Raw genomic sequence first — 21,792 nt, forward strand, 5'->3', positions numbered from 1 at the left:
CAGACTTTGAATTGTTGTTTCCATGTTCATTTGTCTCAAAGTACTTTTAAAATTTTCTCTATCATTTCTTTAGTAATCCACTAGTTGTTTAGAGCATATTGTCTTAGCTGCCATGTGTTTGTGTTTTCTGCCATTTCTCTCTTGTAGGTAATTTCTAGTCTAAAACCTTCATAGTCAGAAAAGATATCTTAAATTTATTGAGACTTATTTTGTGGCCTAACATGTGATGTATCCTAGAAAGTGTTCCATGTGAATTTGAAAAAAAGTGTATTCCCCTGGTTTTGGATGGAATGTTTCATATGTACCTAGTAAAGTCCATCTATCTGGTCTTATGTGAAATTTAAGGCCAGTGTTACCTTACTGATTATTCTGTTTGGATGATCTGCCCCCTGATCCCTGATGTAAGTGAGAAGTGAAAACCCCTTATTATTGTGCAACTGTTAGTATCTCCCTTACATTTGTAAATATTTCTCCCATGTTGGGTGTGTGTGTATTTAATTTTTATGTTATTCTTGGATTGATTCCTTGATCATCATGCTATGTCCTTTTGTCTCTTGCTACAGGCTTTGTTTTGAAGTCTATTTTGTCTAATATAAACACTTCATTTTCATTTAATACCCTTTTCCACCCTCTTACTGTCAGTCTCTGTGGAATACGTCTGAAGTAAGTCTCTTATAGGCAGCACATATACAGTCTTCCTTTTGTATCCATTCAGCCACTCTTTCTTTTGAGTTGAGCATTTATTCCATTTCCATTTAAAGTAGTTTGATAGATACGTATTTATTGCCATTTTGTTTATTACTTTCTGGTTGTTTCAGTAATTCTTTTTCGCTCCCCTTTCTTCTTTTGTTCTCTTCCTTGTAACAGAGTGACTAGCTTTAGTATCGTATTTGTATTATATTAATATCATATGTAATTTTTTAAGCTGACAATCATTTAACTTCAAACACATTCTAACAACCCACTCACCCACACATTTAATGTTTTAGATATTATATTTTACAGCATTTTTGTGTGTGTGTTCCTTAACTACTTACTGTGGCAACAGATGATTTTTTTTATCTTCTAAGCTTTCTACTAGCTTTATAAGTGGTTGATCTACTACCACTACTATACTTTTGCCTCATACCGATGAGATGTTTGCTCCAATAATTTTCATATTTTCTAGTTGCAGTCTTTTCTCACTGAAGGAAGTCCCTTGAACATTTCTTCTATAGCTGATTTAGTGGTCCTGAACTCTTTCAGTGTCTGTCTGTAAGACTATTTATGTCTCCTTTAAATCTGAATGACAGCCTTGGTAGGTAAAGCATTCTTGGTTGTAGGTTTTTTCCATCACTTTGAATATATCGTCCCATTCTTTTCTGGCCTGCAAAGTTTCTATGAAAATTCAGCTAATAGTCTTATGAAAATTCCCTTGTCCATAACTACTTGCTTTTCACTTGCTATTTTTCCTTTTTTTTTTTTTTTTTGTCTTTTTGCCATTTCTGGGGCCAGTCTCACAGCATATGGAGGTTCCCAGGCTAGGGATGGAATTGGAGCTGTAGCTGTCGGCCTATGCTAGAGCCACAGCAAGGCCAGATCTGAGCCGCATCTGCAACCTACACCATAGCTCACGGCAACGCTGGATCCTTAACCCACTGAGCAAGGCCAGGGATCGAACCCGCAACCTCATGATTCCTAGTCGGATTCGTTAACCACTAAACCACGACGGGAACTCCTCCACGTGCTATTTTTAAGATGCCCTCTCTCTTTAAATTTTGCCATTTTAATTACAATGTATATCTGTGTGAATCACTTTGGATTCATTTTGTTTGGACTCTTTGTATCTCCTGGATATGGATGTTATTTCCTTTCCCAGGTTAGGAACGTTTTCAGCTATTATTTACTGAAATAAGTTCTCTGCCTCTTTCTTTCTCTCGTATCCTTCTGAGATCTCTTATAATGTGAATGACAGAATGCCTCATGTTGTCCCTGGTCTCTTAAACTAACCTTATTTTTGAAAATTCCTTTTCTTCTTTCTGTTCAACGTTGGTGATATCCACTACTCTTATCTTCCAGTTCACTGTTTTGTCCATCTACAATCTTTTTTTTTTTTTTTTGTCTTTTTGCTATTTCTTGGGCCACTCCCACGGCATATGGAGGTTCCCAGGCTAGGGGTCTAATCGGAGCTGCAGCCGCTGGCCTACGCCAGAGCCACAGCAACGCGGGATCCGAGCCGCATCTGCAACCTACACCACAGCTCATGGCAAGGCCAGATCGTTAACCCACTGAGCAAGGGCAGGGACCAAACCCGCACCCTCATGGTTCCTAGTCGGATTCGTTAACCACTGCGCCATGACGGGAACTCCTACAATCTCATCTATTGATTCCTAAGAGTGTATCTTTATATTTCATTTACTGCACTCTTTAGCTCTCCTTGGTTCTTTACATTTTCCAACTTTCGGTTGGACTTCTCCCTGCGCTCATCCAGTCTTCTCCTGAATATGCTAACATCTTCACTACCACTACCTTGAACTCTGTATCAGGCAGTTTGCTTATCTGTATTTTGATCAGCTCTTCTTTGGGGGGTTTTTATCTTGTCCTTTTGTCTGAAACATATTTCTGTTACCTCATTTTACATAATTCTCCATTTTTTATTTCTATGTGTTGTGTAGGTTGGTTACATTTTCCCATCTTAGAGAAGTGGGCTTACATAGGAGACAACCTATGGAGCCTAGCAGCACACTACCGTCTAGGCACTGGGGCAGCTTCTGATCAGCTGGTGGTCAGGGCCAGGTCTTAGGCTCATCAGCCGCAGGGCCCAGGGGCTTTGGGGGCTACCTGGTTAGTAGTACCTGCTGTGTCCCAGGGCAGTGGTCTGGGTCCTGGGAGGTCCCAGTGATGGTGCTGGCCCACTGGTATGCAGGGTCAGGTCTCAGCACTGATGACTGTGGAGCCTGAGGGCTCCCAAGGCTGATCCAGACACACTGTGTCCCAGGGATGGGAGGCCTGTGAGGTCCTGGGGCTGGTGGGTGGAGCCAGGACCTAGGGGATTCTGGACTGGGGCTTACTGGCTGATGGGCAGGAATGCAACCAGCACTGACATGCTAGAGGGAAAACTTCAAAACGGTTCTTGCCATCACCAGTGTCCTTATGATGGAAGAAGCACTCCAAAATGGCTACTGCCAGCATCTCCATCCCCAGGAGTCAGAGTCACCTTTTGACTTCCTGGGAGGCTCTCCAAGATCAATAAGCACACAAGTGGGTCTGACCCAGGCTCCCTGCAAATTCAAATTATGGCCTCTGTGGCCTTTGCAAGGGAGATTTTACATGAGCCCTTTAAGAGCAAGTCTGTTTCCTATAGCCCTCCAGCATTCCTGTGTGAGCCCTGCTGGCTTTCAAAGTCAGGCATTCTAAGTACATGTCTTCCTAGTGCTGGGTACTTGTGTAAGGCTTGCACCACTCGCCCTTTGGGGAGAACCTCTGCTATTCTTTCCTCTCCTACCATCCCCTTTATTGTAGTTCCTACTTGATATACTTAGTTTTGGAACATTCTTTCCTGCTAGTGTTCAGATTGTTCTTCTTTATAAACAGTTGTAATTGGGATGTGCCTGTAGGAGGAGGTGAGCCCAAGTCTTCCTACTCCATCATCTTGGCCATATATCTTAAACTACTATCAATAATTGACTGAAATTACTACAATATTCAACTGAAATACTTTATTCCTGGAAATAAAATAACTAAGCCTACAGTTAGGAGAAGGAAGAAAATAATAAAGATTAGAATAGAAACACACAAAATAGAGAATAGAAATATTCAATGAAAACAACAGTTGGCTTTTTGAAAAGACCAACAAAATTGACAAAGGTTTAGTGAAACTAGGAAAAAAAAGGAGAGAAGCTCCCCTCAAATAAAATCAGAAATGACAGGAGGCATTAAAACTGGTACTACAGGAGTTCCTGTCGTGGCTCAGTGGTTAATGAATCCGACTAGGAACCATGACGTTGAGAGTTTGATCCCTGGCCTTGCTCAGTGGTTAAGGATGCGTCGTCGCCATGAGCTGTGGTGCTGGTCGCAGACGTGGCCTGGATCCCACATTGCTGTGGCTGTGGCTTAGGCCAGCAGCTACAGCTATGATTAGACTCCTAGCCTGGGAACTTCCATATGCCGCAGGTGCGGTCATTGAAAAGACGCCCCCCCCCCAAAAAAAAACAAAAAAACTATACTACACAAATAAAAAGTACTATAAGAGATTACTATAAATAGAGGCCAACAAACTGAATAACTGAAATAAATTCCTAAAAACATACAACTCACCAAGATATCAAGGAAAAATAGAAAGCTTGAACAAACCAATAAATAAGGAGATTAAATCAGTACTCATAAACCCCCTAACAAAGAAAACCCTAGTACTAGATGACTTCACCTGCAAATTCTATCAAACATTTAAATAAATACCAATCCTTCTTAAACTCTTCCAAAAATAAAAGAGGAAAAACTTTTAAACACATTTTATTTATTCATTTATTTTCATATCTTTAGGGCAGTGCACACAACATATGGAGGTTCCCAGGCTAGGGGTTGAATTGGAGCTACAGCTGCCAGCCTATGCCACAGCCATGCCAGATTCAAGACACAGGTGCAACCTGTACCACAGGTCACAGCAATGCTGGATCCTTTACCCACTAAGTGAGGCCAGGGATCAAACCTGTGTCCTCATGGTTACCAGTCAGATTCATTTCCTCTGAACCATGAGGGGAACTCCTCAAACACATTTTATAAGGCCAGCATCACCCTGATATCAAAGCCCAAAAAAGACACACATTTAAAGAAAACTACCAGTCAATATCCCTGATGACCTTAGATGCAAAATTCTTCAACAACAACAACAACAACAACAAAAAACCTAGCAAACTGAATTTATGAGCACATTAAAAGGATCATACACCTTAACCAAGTGGAATTTACCTCTGGGATTCAAAGATGGTGCAACATACACAAATCAATGTGATACACCACATTAACAGAATGAAGGATACAAATTACATGATCATCTCAACAGATGCAGAAAAAGCATTTGATGAAATTCAATGCCTCTTCATCATAAAACACTCAACAAATTAGGAATAGAAGGAAACCTCAATATAAAAAAGGCCACACATAAAAAGCCTACAGCTGACATCATAGTCAATGATTTTTAAAAACTAAAAAATTTTCCTCTAAGACCAGAGTAAGGAAAAGATGTCTACTCTTTTTATTTATATTCAACATTGTATTGTAAGTCGTAGCCAGAGCAATCAGGTAAGAAAATAAAAGGCATCCAAATCAGAAAGGAAGAATTAAAATGATCTCTTTTAGGAGCTCTGTTGTGGCTCAGCAGAAACAAATCTGACTAGTAACCTTGAGGTTGTGGGTTCAATCCCTGGGCCCGCTTGGTGGGTTAAGGATCTGGAGTTTCCATGAACTGGTGTAGGTTGCAGATGCAGTTTGGACCTGGCCTTGCTGTGGCTATGGCATAGGGTGGCGGCTGTAGCTCTACTTAGTGACTCTTACCCTGGGAACCTCCATATGCTATGAGTAGTGCCCTAAAAAAGCAAAAAACAAAACAAAAGACAAATATCTCTTTTAGCAGATGACATGATTTTATCTGTGAAAACGCCAAATATTTCACCAAAAAACTTTTAGAACAAATGAATTCAAAATATCAGGATACAGAATTAACATATAAATCAGGTTTATTTCTATACACTGACAATAAACATCCAAAAAGGAAATTAAGAAAGTAATCTTACTAACAGTAGCACTGAAAAGAACGAATTACTTAGCCATTAATTTAACTAAGGTACAAGTTAAGGCAAAAAATTTGTACACCAAAAACTACCAAACATTGGTGAAAATAAATAAAAAGTAATCCTTTGCTCATGGATTAGAATACTTAATATTACTGAAACATTCATACTACCAAAGTCATCTATACATTCAATGCAATTCCTATCAAAATTCAAGTGGCATTTTTTTTTTTTTTTTTTTTTGCAGAAATTGGAACAAAATCCTAAAATATCTATGAAACTGCAAAGAATCCCAATGGCCAAAATCATCTTGAGAAAGAATAACAAATCTGGAAGCGTCACACTTCATGACTTCAAAACACACTACAAAGCTACAATAGTAAAAAAATATGGTCCTGGCATAAAGACACATATATGGGTCAATGGAAAATAGATAGCCAAGAAATAAACCCATGCATATATGGGCAAATGATCTCAACAAGAGTGCCAAGACTACAAATGGAGAAACGACTGTAACTTCAATACGGGATATTGGGGAAACTGGATATCCACACAAAAAATAATGAAACTGAATCCTTATCTTACACCACATGAAAAGATGTGAAACTAGAAAACTCTTACAGCAAAACAAAGGGATAAAGCTTTTTAACATTGGTTTAGGCAATGATTTTTTGGCAATAAACACAAAAATAGACAAGTTGGGAGTACATCAAACTAAAAAGCTGCACAGCAAATCAAACAATCAGCAGAGTAAAAAGGAAACCTATGGAATGATAGAAATCATGTAAGGTGTTAACCAAAATGTATAAGGAACTCCTACAATTCAAAAGCAAAAAACCAAATAACCTGACTTTTAAAATGGCCAAAAGACATGAATAATTATTTCTTCAAAGAAGATAGACAAACGATCAACAGGCATAAGAAAAGAAGATCAACATCATTAATCATCTTGGGAACGCAAGTCAAACCACATGAGATAAGTGGTTCCATAGGCGGGATGGGTCCTCCAGCCCCAAGGACCATTTCCTCATCTCCAGTAACAGAGACAAGCACACGGCCACTCTCCTACCCAGCTGCCACGATCACTCATTAGCAGAAATGTTAGCTGCCAGTGCCCAGGGCCTACAGGCCATCTACCAGTGGGCCCTCAATAAAGGGGAGCACCCATTGCCTGAGAAATTGAGGCACTGTACAACCAACCAGCAGATTCCAGAAGCTTATTTTTCTGGGCTCCAATTATGACATGGGGGTTGGTGTATGCTGGACTGGTTGACATGCCTGGACTTTCAGAAAAACTTAAAACATCTCAACTTGCTATTCTGATGGCTTCAGGGTTTATCTGGTCAAGACACTTACTTATAATTATTAAAACAAACAAACAAAAAACCTGGATTTTGTTTGCTGTTAATTTATTAGGACAGCAGGAACCTCTCAGCTTTGTCATATTTGGAGATATAACCAAAACCTAAAAGCTAAAGTAAACAAATAAGAGTTCCTGATCATCCTAAAAGTCTAAATGTGGACATAACCATGGGACCTAGTTTGATTTATTATCTGGTTATTGATAAGGTTGATGCTCACTGTGCTAACATTTGGAAGGCATAAAAACAAATTAACTCTAATGGGGAGATAGATTCAAAAGAAAAACTTTTAATTTACAAAAAGCATGAGGTATCATCACACTTGTTAGAATGTCCATTATAAGATGATAAGAATGTGGAGAAATTGGAACCCTTGTGTGCCGCTGATGAGAATATAAAACGGTACCGCTGCTATAGGAAACACTATGGAAGCTCCTAAAAAAATATAGGACCATCTTATAATCCAACAAACCCAATTCCACACATTTATCTCAAAGAACTGAAATCTGGATCTAAAAGAGATATATGGACTTCTGTGTCCATTGCAGAGTTATTCACAATAGCTAAGAGGTAGAAACAACCTAAATGTCCATTGATGGAGTCATTCATTCATGGATAAAGAAAATACCATATAAACATACAATGGAATATTATTCACTCTTGAAAAAAGGAAATCCTGTAATATGCTACAACATGGACATTATGCTAAGTGAAATGAACCAATCACAAAAGGACAAATATTGTTATGGTTCCACTTACATGAGGTATTGATCAGGTATGAGGTGTTCAGACTCACAGAAGCAGAAAGTAGAATTGTGGTTGACAGGGGTAGGAGAGAGGGAGATGGAAAGTTGCTATTCAGTGGGTACAGAGCTCAGCCACGCAAGATAAAAACCTATGGAAATCTGCTCTACAGTAATGTGCACATAGTTTATACTACAATACACACTTAAAATTTGTTATGAGGGTAGATTTCATATGCTTTTTAATCACAACTTTTAAAAGAATGTACTAAAAAAGGTGAAACAATTAGAAGCACTCAAATACATACAACAAATACTAACAGACATAAAAGGAGAAATCGATGGGAATACACTAATAGTAGGAGACTTTAACACCACACTCACATCAATGGGCAGGTCCTCTAGACAGAAAATCAATAAGGCAACAGAGCTCCTATATGACACAATAGAAAAGTTAGACTTCACTGACATTTTCAGGACATTACATCCAAAGAACTCAGAATATACATTCTTTTCAAGTGCACATGGAACATTCTCAAGGATTGACCACATACTGGGGCACAAAAATAACCAAATTTAAGAGTATAGAAATTATTTCAAGTATCTTCTCTGACCACAGTGGCATGAAACTAGAAATCAACCACAGGAAAATAAATGAGAAAACACTGACTACATGGAGACTAAACGACATGCTAGTAAGAAACCAATGGGTCAACAAAGAAATCAAAAGGCAGATTTAAACATACCTCAAGACAAATCATTATGAAAACACAACCATTCAAAATCTATCAGATGCTACAAAAGCAGTGCTAAGAGAGAAGTTCAGAGCAATATAGGCCTTCCTCATAAAAGAGGAAAAGTCCTAAATTGAGAAGTTAACCCACCACCTAAAAGAATTAGAAAAAGATATGGAGGTACCTTACAAAACTAAATATAGAACTACCATATGATCCAGCAATCCCACTCCTGGGCATATATCTGGAAGAAACTTGCACTGAAAAAGATACACGCACCCCTATGTTTACTGCAGTGCTATTCACAACAGTCAAGACATGGAAACCACCTAAATGTCCATCGACAGATGAATGGATTAAGAAGATGTGGTATATATACACAATGGAATACTACTCAGCCATAAAAAAAAGAAAATAATGCCATTTGCAGCAACATGGATGGAACCAGAGACTCTCATGCTAAGTGAGGTAAGTCAGAAAGAGAACGACAAATACCATATGATATCACTTACATGTGGAATCTAAATATTTGGCACAAATGAACCTTTCCACAGAAAAGAAACAAACACGTGGGCATGGAGTACAGACTGGTGGTTGCCAAGACGGAGGGGAAGGGTGGGAGGGACTGGGAGTGTGGCGTTAGTAGATGCAAACTATTGCCTTTGGAGTAGGCAAGAATTGAGAATCTGCTCTACAGAACAGGAACTGTGTCTAAACACTTGCGATGAAACATTAGGATAATGTGAAAAAAAGAATGTATATATATATATGACTAGGTCACTGTGCTGTACAGTAGATCTTGACAGAACATCATAAATCAACTATAACAAAAATTTTTTAAGTTCAGACTATTTTAAAAAATAGTAATAATTAAAGGTTTTGCTTTATTACATGTCAAAATTTTATACGGGTTTTCTAATCAAGACCATGTGGTCTTAGCGCTATAAAGACAGAAGAAAATCAAAGGGAAAAAAAGCCTAAAAACACAAATATTAATGTGTAAATGCTATCTATAATCAGTGAGAAAGGAATGGATTATTCAATAAATGCAGCTCAGACAACAGTCTCATCTTTTGGGGGGAAAAAAAGGACTCCAAATTTTTATCATAAAATGAAATAAATAGAAGGTTTTAAAAGATACAGTTTACAACAGGTAAGGATTTTAGACTGACAGGCAAAAACAGAAAATACAGAATTTTTCTACCTCTCACTGCCTCTAACATTAACATTAAAGTCATATAAAGTCTCTAAACAGCAGATTCTAGATGAATATAGAAAAACACTCTCCAATGGCAAATATAAATATGCTGTTTTTCATTTTTACTAAAACTGCTTTCTTCTAATCATAAATGCAAATGAAAACTAACTGCTCCCAAAAGTAGTGTGATATTATTGCAGAAATAGCAAAGCAGATATTTTAGTGTTAAGATATGGCTTAAGTCCAGCTTTGCCAACGTAAATGGAAAAGTGAATCATGCTTCAGTCGGATGTTATAAATCCACTAAGAATATTTTCAAGGAATATACATGAAGTTCCATTCATTCAGCCAGTCAACAAATACTACATTGGATCCCGGACTATGAGCTAAAGATAAAATAATGAGCAAAGAGATACGATACGTGGCAGTCAAGAATCTTACAGTCTAGTGAGAAAGGCAAATAAAGATTCCAGTGGAGATATACCTGATACAAAAGGTACAAGCAGATACGTTAAGTAGACAGCAGGGAGTCCTGCCTCGTCTACAAGAGTCAGAGAAGGGTTTGTAGGAAATGTGACGTTTTGAGCTCGCATCTGAAAGATGCATGGTAACTATGCAAGCTGAGGATCCAGCATATAAAGTGTTCAGGGCAGACAGGTCAGCATGGGGAGGGAGGCTATACCAAAGTTTATGTCCACCAAAGACTTAAATACCTCTGCACAGAGTAAGACTGGCGATGTATAAAAGAAAATAACTATCAGTCCTCAACTCTGGTTACAGAATTAGAATTCTGAGCAATTTCTCATTCTTTTCTACATTTCCTAAAGCATTCAATGACATATTTCCATTTACTATTTATTTATTTATTAGGTCTTTTTAGGGCCGCACCTGTGGCATATGGATGGAGGTTCCCAGGCTAGGGGTTCAAATCGGAGCTGTAGCTGCCGGCCTACACCACAGCCACAGCAACGCAGGATCCGAGCTGTGTCTGCGACCTACACCACAGAGCGAGGCCAGGGATCAAGCTCATGTCCTCATGGATACTAACTGGGTTTGTTTCTGCTGAGCCACAACGGGAACGCCTCCATTTACTATTTATTGACCAAAAAGTATGATTAAAATAATACTTTACATTGAGGTGGGGTTGTTTTTGTTTTACATCTTAGACAAGTTTCTTAGGATATAATTTATTCACTTGGAAAATTAAGACTAGCAAATGAACATTTAACTTCACGAAGTTTCTGATTTGGAACAAATATGATAATGTGTAGAAAAATGATTCGGCTGTTGTTGGCCCTAACTCAGTACCAGAACCACTAGGTAAGAGGATATTGAGACAGAACTCAAGGATGGGGAAGAGGATGCAGAAACTGAGAGTACATCAGGAAGATGACCTGTGACGCTGATAAGGTTGGTGTGATAGTTATTAATATGCTGCCACCTCCATCTTTAGCAATGGTAACAGATAATGCCAGGCAAGCGTGATGCATGTTTTTTTTTTCCCCTCAACGAGCTTAGACCCAGTCTCAGAGTCCTTCACAGCATAACACTCCAGGAAGCTATTTGCATAATGGCATGCTATGTGAAACCTTCTGCAGTCACTTGCATTAAAATGCCAAATATGAACACAATTACATAATTTTTAAAAGGTAGTCTGGTGATTAAAACGTCCTCTTTAATTTATATTTTAACTTGAAATGTCCTGTTTTCTGTTTAAAAAAGTAAGTCTCTCTTATAGCACTTCCAGAGGTTTTTCTGATTAAGTAATGCGTAAGCCTGTCATTTATTTATTATACCAGAAACAGAATTATTAAGGGATATAACATTTTATAAATGTATTTACAGATACTTACAAATGGTCAACTTGAATACACATCCATCTTTAGATTGACTGTTCCTTTTTCATAAAATGGAAAAAAAAAAATGAGTTTCTTACCTTTCCTCTGGAGTATCTACATGAAATGTTCTCTCTATAACAGTGGTCCACTGAAGACATCTGATAATAAATGTGTTTGGCTTTGGTCGTTCTGTTTTCATTAACTGGCATTCTAGAAATAAAATAAAAATGTTTCTTTGAATATTTATATTGAAGTCAAGTCGTATAATTCTCAGTTCAGTTGAGAATTACAGAGTTCTTAACGAAGCCACTGCAACCTCACCGCCTTCTGTGCGTGGCCACCAAAGGCTGTGCACAACCTGGCTTCAGTATTCCTTTCCAATCGATCACCCACTCTGGTCACTAACCAGCCAAACTGGACCACTGAACCCATCCCAGATACCTCTTGCTCTTTCCTTTACCTATAGCTCTGCTCCAGCTGATACTATTATTTGGACATTTTCCCATTTATTTTACCCCAAACCATATGCAATCACCAACAGTCAAAAGAATATATGTCTCTGACAGTTCCTGTCGTGGCTCAGGAGAAACAAATCTGTCTAGCATCCACGAGGACACAGGTTCGATCCCTCGCCTCGCTCAGTGGGTTACAGCATCAGGCATTGCTGTGAGCTGGTGTAGGTCACAGTTGTGACTCAGACCCAGTGTGGCTGTGGCTGTGGCGTAGGCTGACAGCTACAGCTCCTGATTCAACCTCTGGCCTGGGAACCTCCATATGCCATGGGTGCAGCCCTAAAAAGACCAAAAAAAAAAAAGGGGGGGGTCCCTTAACGTCTAGACCAAATTCTGCTCTTTTCATGACATCTTTTAAAACAACCCAGTGCCTAGACTGATTATTCCCCTTCCCACATTCTGATTACACTCTCACTAAACTTCCCATTCACTATCTGATTATTTATTACTGTACCTCTCATTTTTCACTTGGCATAGAGTAGCTTATATTATTATTTATTATTTTAAGAAGTATCCTTGTCCCTACCTAGATTATAAGCCTTTGACAGTACATACCCCTAAAACTCTTAGTAATCATAGCATCTAGAGCCAGTCAGAAAGGGTAAATTCTGTCGGGGACTATCTAGGAAGAGCTTAAAAAAAAGGAGCAAAACGGAGTGGCTATTCTAACACTACTATGCCTGGATTCACTACCCCCCCCCCAAAATCATTAACTATGCGACCTTGGACAAGTTAATTAATCTTTAGTCAGCAAGATTTAAATGGGAAACAGTAAGAGTACCGACATCACAAAACTGGTGTGGGGATTAATAAGTTAATGGAACACTTAGCATAGTATGTGACACAAAGTAAGTTCTCAGTAAATTTCAGCTGCTATCAGCAGGTGAACGCCTACCTGAGCTACACTTCAGAGGATACATGGTATTGAACAACAAGAGAAAATAGGATCGGCTGTCTACTGACACCGCTTTTTGGAAAGAAATTAATCTATCTCTAGGGGAAAAATGCAACAGTGTTTTCTCAGTGCTCGCTTGTTTTGCCTTAGCTTCATCATTAGCAACTATCAACTATGTAGGTCTTTACAGGACCAAGTCATTAATCACATCGGACTAATTGTTCATTGACTCTTTACACTAAAAGAGATGATTCACCAAGGGTCTCTGTTTACTTCTTTTTCTCTTTTCTAACAAGCTTTTAAGGTCTTAGCCATCATCCCTCAGTTTGCCTATATCAAAATCTGAATTTCTTTCCTTATTGGATCTCTGTTTTATGATACACATGTCCAACTATATAGTGGATATTTCTACCTGGATGAATTAACTGGTACCACACCTCAAACCAAACCTACCATCTTTCCCCTTAAATCTGTTTCTCCTCCTGGCTTTCCTCTTTTTTCCATCTGGAGTGAAAACATGGGGTGACCTTCTTTTCTGATTCTGGTACTATTTGCCATTACTTAGATTCTCCATTGATGCGATTCTACCTCAGTCTCTCACCGTCCAGTGTCTAAACCTCCCCAGGCGTCATAAAGCCGGATCTTCCTCCTTAAGAGGTGTGGAGGAAGTTGCCTTGTGGTAAGTGGGGTAAGGAACCAGCGTGGCGTGGGTTTGATCTCTGGCCCGGGAACTTCCACATGCTGTGGGTGTGGCCAAAGAGCGTGAAGAGAGAGAGGTAGACAGGCCAGATAGGTTAGTTAAATACAAACGCTGTCTTCTAAGAGACATGTGAACCCATCGGACACGGAACTCCGGACTTCTCCCAGCCTTGGTTCCCTGGCTAACCTCGGCAACTACTGCTCAAATCCAAAACCATGGAATCATCTTTACATCATCTCTTCTCTCACATCTCGTTCTGGAAAGCCTGTTGCCTCTGCTTTCAAAATATATTAGTATCACTTCTCACCTCCTCCACTACCTTGGGACAAACCATCATCTCTCACGTGAATACTCCAAAAACCTTACAACAGCTGTCCCCTGACCTTCACTGAAGTTTGTTCTCAAAATATACAGCCAGTGACCTTCTTAAAATGAGTAACTACAGAAAATTCTGCCATGTTTTCAACTCACTGCGAATGGAAGACAGGCGATCCTATGCGACCTTGGCCTCCCATCCGCCCCACTTCAGCGTCTGACCTCCGCCAGCAGCTCTTCAGGGCCACTCCGCCAGCTCCCCTGCCTTCCTTCCGCCTCCTCACCAAGGCGCTGCACTTGTTCTCTTCAGGGCCTCGCCTCTAGCTGTGCCCTCTGCCTGGTGTTCTTCCTCTCACACATCCCCACGGCTAACCCCTCCCCTCCCCTCCTTCAAGCCCTACATCAAGTCTAACCTTCACATTCAAGCCTGCTTTGACCACGCTTCTTAACACTAATCCGCATCCTCTGCCCAACTCTTCTCACCTGCTCTGCTTTTTACTTTCCGCAGCAATGTCACCATCTTTGTTCATATGAGGTGACTAACTTCATCATTTTCTTATTGACCGTCTGTTGCTTCAACTATAATGCAAGCTCTACTGATATATTCTTAGCACCCAGAGCTGTGCCCAACACATAGCAGACAATATTATCATCCAAGTGAGTGAATTTTGACAGTACTAATCCAATAAGAACATAATTTTGATAATACAAGAAAGAGGAGAAAATTTCTGGAGCAACTTCCTTAAAGAGTCAAAAAGGGATGGGATTTACTGGACAAGCGGAGGGCTGGCTGTGGTCAGGAGTACAAACAGCTTAGTGTTGGAACAGGAGAGAAGATTAGGTCAAAGAGCCTAAACAGAGGTGGGGTACAGGTGCAAGTTGGAGCTGGCAGAAATTATTTGCTCATCACTTTTATTTTTTCCACTGAATCAGGATATAAAGTCACCCTTAAGAATAAGGCGGGACAAGGGTGCACTGGGGCTTTGAGAAGAGAGAAAATATCTAACAGCCTTCAAAGAGTAAACAGAACAGAGAAATATCCATGTCTGCTAAGCAGCATTAAGGGTCCCCTGGAATTAAGTGATCAAAATTTAAAGTAACACCAGGGATTGTAGTTGCGTATTTTTCCCCAGACATGTTCAGCTGCATGGGTGCAGACAGGAACACAGAGGACTGGATTTGAGCAAAGCTTTGCTTTAACTAAGTTCGCCAAAGCAAGAAAGTGAAACAGAACACAGGATGCAAGACAAGGGAATGGTTTAGATAATCAACTAGGGAACTTAAAATGGGTAAGAAAGGAAGTGAGACCCTGGTGGTGTGTAAAATAATGAAAAGGTAGTAGATCTGACCAACAGTAAAATCTACTGTTTCATGTTATATACTTTTTGAAACATGAATGTTAAAAAAAATCAAATATAATGATTAATGAGAACCTGCTATACAGCACAGGAAAATCTACTCAATGGTTTGTAATAACCTATATGGGAGAAAAAAATGCATATATTTATCATGTATAACTGATTCACTACGCTGTACACCTGAAACTAATACAACATAGTAAATCAACTATACTGTAATAAAATTAAAATGAATAAAATGTTTATAATGTTTATAATATAAAATGGAGTGGATTATAGATTATATTGTATAAATATTTTTACATATAATATATAATACATATTAATATATAGATAATTTATATTAATTACATATAATATACAATACAGTGGAACATTGTTTAGCCCTAAAAAGAAATGGAGGTCTGATACACACTATACCACAGATAATCCTGGCAGACATTACGCCGAGCCGGACACAAAAGGATAACCATTGAATGGTTCCACTTACATGAAATATCTACAACAGGCACATTCATAGCCGGTAGATTCGAGGTTACCAGGGACTGGGGGAGGGGAGAGTAGGGAGTGACTGCTGGTTACAGAGGGTCCGTTTGGGGTGAAGAGAAACTTTGGGAATAAATAATGGTGACAATTGTGCTTTGTGAATATAATTAATGCCACTAAATGTCACAACTTAAAATGGTTAAAATGACAAATTTTATGTTATATATATTTTAACACCATACAAAATAACTTCCAAAAAAATCGAATATGCCAATTCATATTTGTTTAAAATATGAAAGTTTTAAAATACCAACGATATTATATCAATTTCTATCAGTAAAGAACCACATGGTTTTCCCCAACTTACTCTGCCTGTAAGGGACAGACTCAGTCCGATTGTCTCTAGGCCCATCATTCCTTCCTACTGCCTTCTTCATAAAATTCCTATCAAGTTTCTAGCCAGTACTTCACTATACTGCCCTGCAGATGTTTGCTGTATGTTAATTTGAGGTCCTAGCTCGATAAATTACTGAAAAGTTTGGAATTATGTGCACAACTCTTCCTCACGGCACCTACAACAGCGACAGCACATATGGGTACGAGGTAAATACCTGATGATTGAGTCATTAACCAACTGGCTTTTAATGTAACAAGAATGGAGAACAGACACTTAAACAGAGGAGCAGTCCTGACAAAAATGCTCATGAGTGAACCATGTTAGAGCAGGAGACAGGAAGAAAAAAGAAAGAAGGTTCACTGACTTCAGTTTTACCGCAGCTTCCCATTGCGGTGATGTCAAGGTCATCAAGATAACAGACTTTAGAATACCAGCCTCAAATCCAGCCTCCATCACACACTATCAGCTCCGTTACCCTAAGCAAAGGAGATTCTATCTCTAAGCCTCTAGGTCTCCCATCTTCAGAAGCACTCTCAGGAATTAAACTTCAAAGGAAGTATACTTTCAACACTACACCTAAATGAAGTTTATAATCTATAATCTAAAGAATTTAATAGTCTATAATCCAAAGAACTTAATGCTGTAACAGTAAAAGCTATTTCAAATACTATGTGCGAGATTCTAAGTGATTATCAATTGCTGCAATTTATAATAAGGATAATAAAAGTGGTTAATTACTGTTCCTAAGCAGATGACTGAAAAGTCTGCTTTATTATTTAGAAAAGAATATTTATATAGCAAGGTGTTGGAAAAATATTAAAATACGATATTTATGTAGTAGTTATGCACAGCGTGGTTGTTTTGACTAAATATGCTAAGTATTTATGGACTCAGCAACATATATGAGATGCCAATTATGAGCCAGGCACTGTGCGAGACTCTGGGTATAATAAGAAAAATGAGTAAAAAACTAACAGCTTACAGCACATACCAAGCTCTATTTTTAATCACCATGTGTGTAACTATAAAGCAGAAATTTCAGTAACAGTATAAAAGCTTTAATCAGGTCTTTCCAAAACCTCTAGTTTAATAAAAATGTTACATGTAATTATGAACAATAAAATAGAAATAAACCTATATGTTTATAGGTTTCAGTGTGAAATACTCTACAAATCAGTCACACTTCTAAATAATACTCATTAGATTGAAACAATGGGAGAGAGAAGTGGCTACCAAAAGCCAGTCCAGGACAGTGAGGTGACAGGTGAGTCAACATTAGGAGAGAGAATATTTTACCGCAACACCTCAGGGTTTACCACTGTACATAAACAAATGTAAAGAGCTGAATCCAAACTGAAAAGAACAGAAAATTTTCTTTTTTTGGTCATTTTATGTTTTGGCCGCGCCCATGGCATATGGAAGTTCCTGGGCCAGGGATCGTACTCAGGCCACACAGTCACCCAGAGCCACTGCAGTACCACCACTAGATCCTTAACCCTCTGTGCCACAAGAGAGCTCCAAAACAGCTGCAACTTGATCATATTAAAACAAGTGAGCCAGTAAACAGCAACACTTTGGCTTCATTTACGTTGGCCGTAAAATGGAAACACGAACACATCCTACAGTTCTGCCTAAGATGAAGAAAAATATGCCATGAAAGTTTTCAGAACATTGCGCATGTCTGAAAACTTTCATTCTTAATGGGAATTCTTGAAAAGAAATAGGGTAATAAACAGATTAACCAATACTTCTTAGAAGAGTATTTTCCTTTTAGTTACGTAAAGATTCCTAATTCAAAGTAGACCAATTTCAACAAAATTTTTTTAAATGTAGCAATTTCAGGTAAGATTCTAAAAAGCTATTAACCAAATCATTATCCATGACTTCTGGAACCATTTAGTACACAGGAATAAGGCAAGCTCTCTTAGATAAGATGCCAAGGGACTAAATTTTATTACATCCTAACCCACGAAACATTTTAAGAATGTTTTTATTCCATCAGTATTTAAATGAGATAGTTATACTAGCTAAACTCATGTGAGCAAGTTAAACTACAAGCTGAATTTCAAACATTCTAATTATTTTAGATCACTCCAAACCACAGATGACCAGGTTTAGTCAAAGCTGTAATTACTCTATAAACCTGAAAGCCAAACAGAGGGACCAGATCAAAAAAATACTTACCAAAAAGAAGTTTTGGGATATCATCTGTTCAGACTTTACAAACAGGTTAGATTTTATTTCAGACTCTCTAACCCTTTAAATGCTAACTACATTCTTTTAAAAATAATTCTAACATCCAATGTGAAAAACAAAGGCATAACAGATTCCACTTAATCGTACAATGAAATAATGATGTGAGTTATAATGACCACAAAGAGAGTTTATTTCTTTTAAGGCCTCAGGTATAATACTATTTCAGATATTCTGGGAAAGAGGGGAAAAAGTATCTCTTTTAGTTAAAGATTTCACAATCCAGGGGGCAAAAAAGCATAGTGTCTAATTAAGATTCAACACATCAACCTTAAAGAATCCGTTCACTCCACCACAAGGAAAGCATCCTAGGTGTCCCAGGTACCCCAGCAGAGAGCAAGTTCCGGGGTATGGTAGGAGATGAGATCAGAAAGACCTTCAATGACCTGGGAAGAAGGACCCTGGATGTAATTCTATGCAGTCTTTCTTGTGGCTTTGCCTCAACTGGCACCTGATGTTGGATGAGTCTCAAACCTGCACCACCAGTGCCAGCCTTTCCATCAAGCTCCATTTCCCTATGGCCAAACTGGCCTCTGTCTTTTGAGCATCTGCTATTACCTCATTCTCAATGTATCTAAAAGGATGGGTGTTTGTTTTCTTTTAATTTTTCAAACTGAGAATTACCACATCATCCCAGTATTTCTATTCATTTTATTTGAGTCATTTTTCTAATCATCCAAGAAACACGCCTTCAGTTGTCTTTGATTTTTTTTTTTTTTTTCCCAATCCCTGGATAAACCTGCAACAATCACTGCAACCGTTCTTTGGTAATACCCTTTGAAATGCTGCCTCTTTTCATGGCTCACAACCAGAGGGTTCATTACCACAATGTGGGTCCCTGAAATGGTCTCCCAGACGGTGTCCCTTTCTCCAGCCTTCTCTCCCTGTCCAAGCTGTCCTACCTACAATTAGCCTGATCAGTTTTACTCAAACGCTTATCTACAAAGTTTCAACTACGGCCATAAAGAGGTCTTTGGTTCTTTACAACAGTTCAAAAACTATTTATAATCTGGTTTAACTGATGTCCTGCAAGCTAAACGAACAACATACAGTGGAATCACCAGTTCATTCATCTCTAGAAGAATAGAAAAAAATCAGCATCATTGCCAATTTAGGACAACAGAGAAACTATGCCTTCCATTTTACATTTTTTTTCCAAAATTTTACCGTAACTTTTAAAATCACGCCCCCAAAAATTCAATTCCTAGGAATAAACCTGACCAAGAAGGTGAAAGACTTAGATGTTGAGAAGTGTAAAACATTAATCATGGAAATTAAAGAGGAGTCAAAGAAATGGAAAGATATTTTTCAGTTATAACTTTGGCATGTTATTATCAACTTAACCACAATATTCAAGTCTTTTATGCATTATTGCTCACTTAATCCTCCCAATAAAGTTCTGAAGTATTTTCATTATTTCCATTTCACAAATAAGAAAATAACAACTGTCTGATTTTTAAGTCACTTGTTCAAAAAGCATCAAGTCATTAAGGTTATAAAAGTGAGACTCTAATCCAGTTTTTCTAGCTCTAAAATTCTTGAATCTTCTTAGTATGCCACATACTGTTTTGGGAATGTTAGCTGCTTAGAAAAGAGGAAGTTAAGTTTTATTTCTTTATAACAAGCTTTATTTACATATATCACTCTCGAGTTTCTACAACATTAAAGTGACAGAACAGACGACATGCAGAGTAATGAAATAATTTTCCTGAGAAAACGGACCAAACTTATATTTGAAAAATGTCTTTCTGTCAATATTAGATTACTGGTACAAAGCTGAGAGCACATTTGGAATATTTACTGACCAAAATGTTAAAAACCGAACATTAATATATAACTGGAGCTGCAGGAATCTGATATTGGAACTTGTTCAGGTTTATCAATCTAAGCCAACTTTGGTAAAATAATCTAGCTATAAAAGAATAAAAAGTCATTTGTCAGGAAAACAACAGAAATGTAACTTTCTAAAGGCACAGAAATCCTAAAGAATTTGAGGTAAACAGTGGATCTGTAAATAATAGTGTAACAAAAACATTTTAATAAAATGTTCTATTTCCACAGGACAACTGTGAAGTTCAAATAAAACAATGCGTATGAAATAATGCTATAAAGGAAATATTGTAAATTTTAATTACTTTATAAGAATATTCTATAGAGACAAACTTTGTCAGTGTGTTTTGGAAGCAGTATCTGTTGCTGGATGGATGATTCAATTAGCATGAACTATTCTGGCATGTTTCAAAAGCACTGCCATTTTAAAACATTAAAAATGTCTAAAAATGCAACCATAGTAATAGTGCACGGGTTGGGGGTGAGGGAGAAAGACAATGACAAATTGGTCCAAAAGGACACTGAGACTTCATAGTTGGAAGACCATTGTGCTGACAATTAGTAACAGGAAGCAGAGTACAAAACAAATGAATGAAAAAGGCTGAACTTGCAATGAAAGACCTTATTATAGTGCAGAAACATTATTGTAATAAAGGGGCAATGTACTCTCCTCCATAAAACTTTCAAACAGGCACCCTCGCCTCTTTTCTCATTCTCTGCGTTTCATTTTTTCATTAGCATCTGCTTGATTATGTATTATTTCCAACCCCAAAGAATGCCTCTCTGTCTTTCCTAAATTCCAAGGCTTAAAGGTCCTTCCCCTCACTGCGGCCTTGAGCCTCGTTCAACTTGACTCAAAATACAAGAGCTTTTAAAATAACAAAGATACAGAGGGCAAAATAGAAAGGCAGTGATTTAGTATATAACTGCAGAGATTAAAAAACGGGTCCCTGAAATCTAGTTAGAAATGCAATGATCATATAATCCAAGATGACTCTATCTCTAAAAATTAGTGTTTCTCCTATGACATCTTTGATAGAATGGGAAGAAGGCTGAGATCTTCACTTACTACCGAATTCTCTGCATTAAGCTTCAGTTTCCTTAAACAGAAATATCCACAAGCTCTGAAACACACTTTCATTTCTAGTTGAGAATGACAAGATTTGATCCAGGACACTGACATAAAAGTAGTCTAGAGGCATGGAAAACCCACAGCGTTCTGAACTGCCTGTGCTGGAAAATTTCTTACCTCAAGACCCTACAGCAAACCATGGATGCTTTAGTTAGTTAAGCAATGGTGTGAAAAAAGCCCTGACCCTGACACCTGAAAGCTATGGGTTTAGCTTTTAGTTCCAACGTTTACTAGATGCAAGGCCACTGGCAAATTCCATAAGCCCAGTTTCC

General features: G+C 38.2%; 1 protein-coding gene and 1 pseudogene across 14 annotated transcripts in view; one reads left to right on the forward strand and one right to left on the reverse strand.

Annotated features, from left to right (window-relative positions):
• AKT3 (AKT serine/threonine kinase 3) overlaps window positions 1-21,792 on the reverse strand; it is a 301,843-nt gene that overhangs the window by 132,888 nt on the left and 147,163 nt on the right. For 9 of the 14 annotated variants that reach the window (XR_002336106.2, XM_084978745.1, XM_084978742.1 and 6 more), the window contains one exon: window positions 11,741-11,852. The exons of 2 other annotated variants lie outside the window; for them this stretch is intronic. Coding sequence is in view for 10 of the 12 variants with exons in the window: in XM_084978745.1 (XP_084834871.1) it covers window positions 11,741-11,852 (112 nt within the window). In the remaining 2 variants the exon portion in view is untranslated. Of the gene's footprint in view, window positions 1-11,740; window positions 11,912-21,792 lie in introns of all 14 variants that reach the window. 3 more of the 14 variants (XR_014817071.1, XM_084978746.1, XM_084978744.1) reach the window with 1 other exon arrangement.
• LOC146398842 (mitochondrial pyruvate carrier 2 pseudogene) lies at window positions 6,867-7,257 on the forward strand (annotated as a pseudogene).

Source organism: Sus scrofa, chromosome 10 (genome assembly GCF_054392235.1).
Source record: "Sus scrofa isolate SSC_HxYL_T2T_F1_AM1 chromosome 10, Sscrofa_HxYL_maternal_Yorkshire_Landrace_v2.0, whole genome shotgun sequence".
Lineage (NCBI taxonomy): Eukaryota > Metazoa > Chordata > Mammalia > Artiodactyla > Suidae > Sus > Sus scrofa.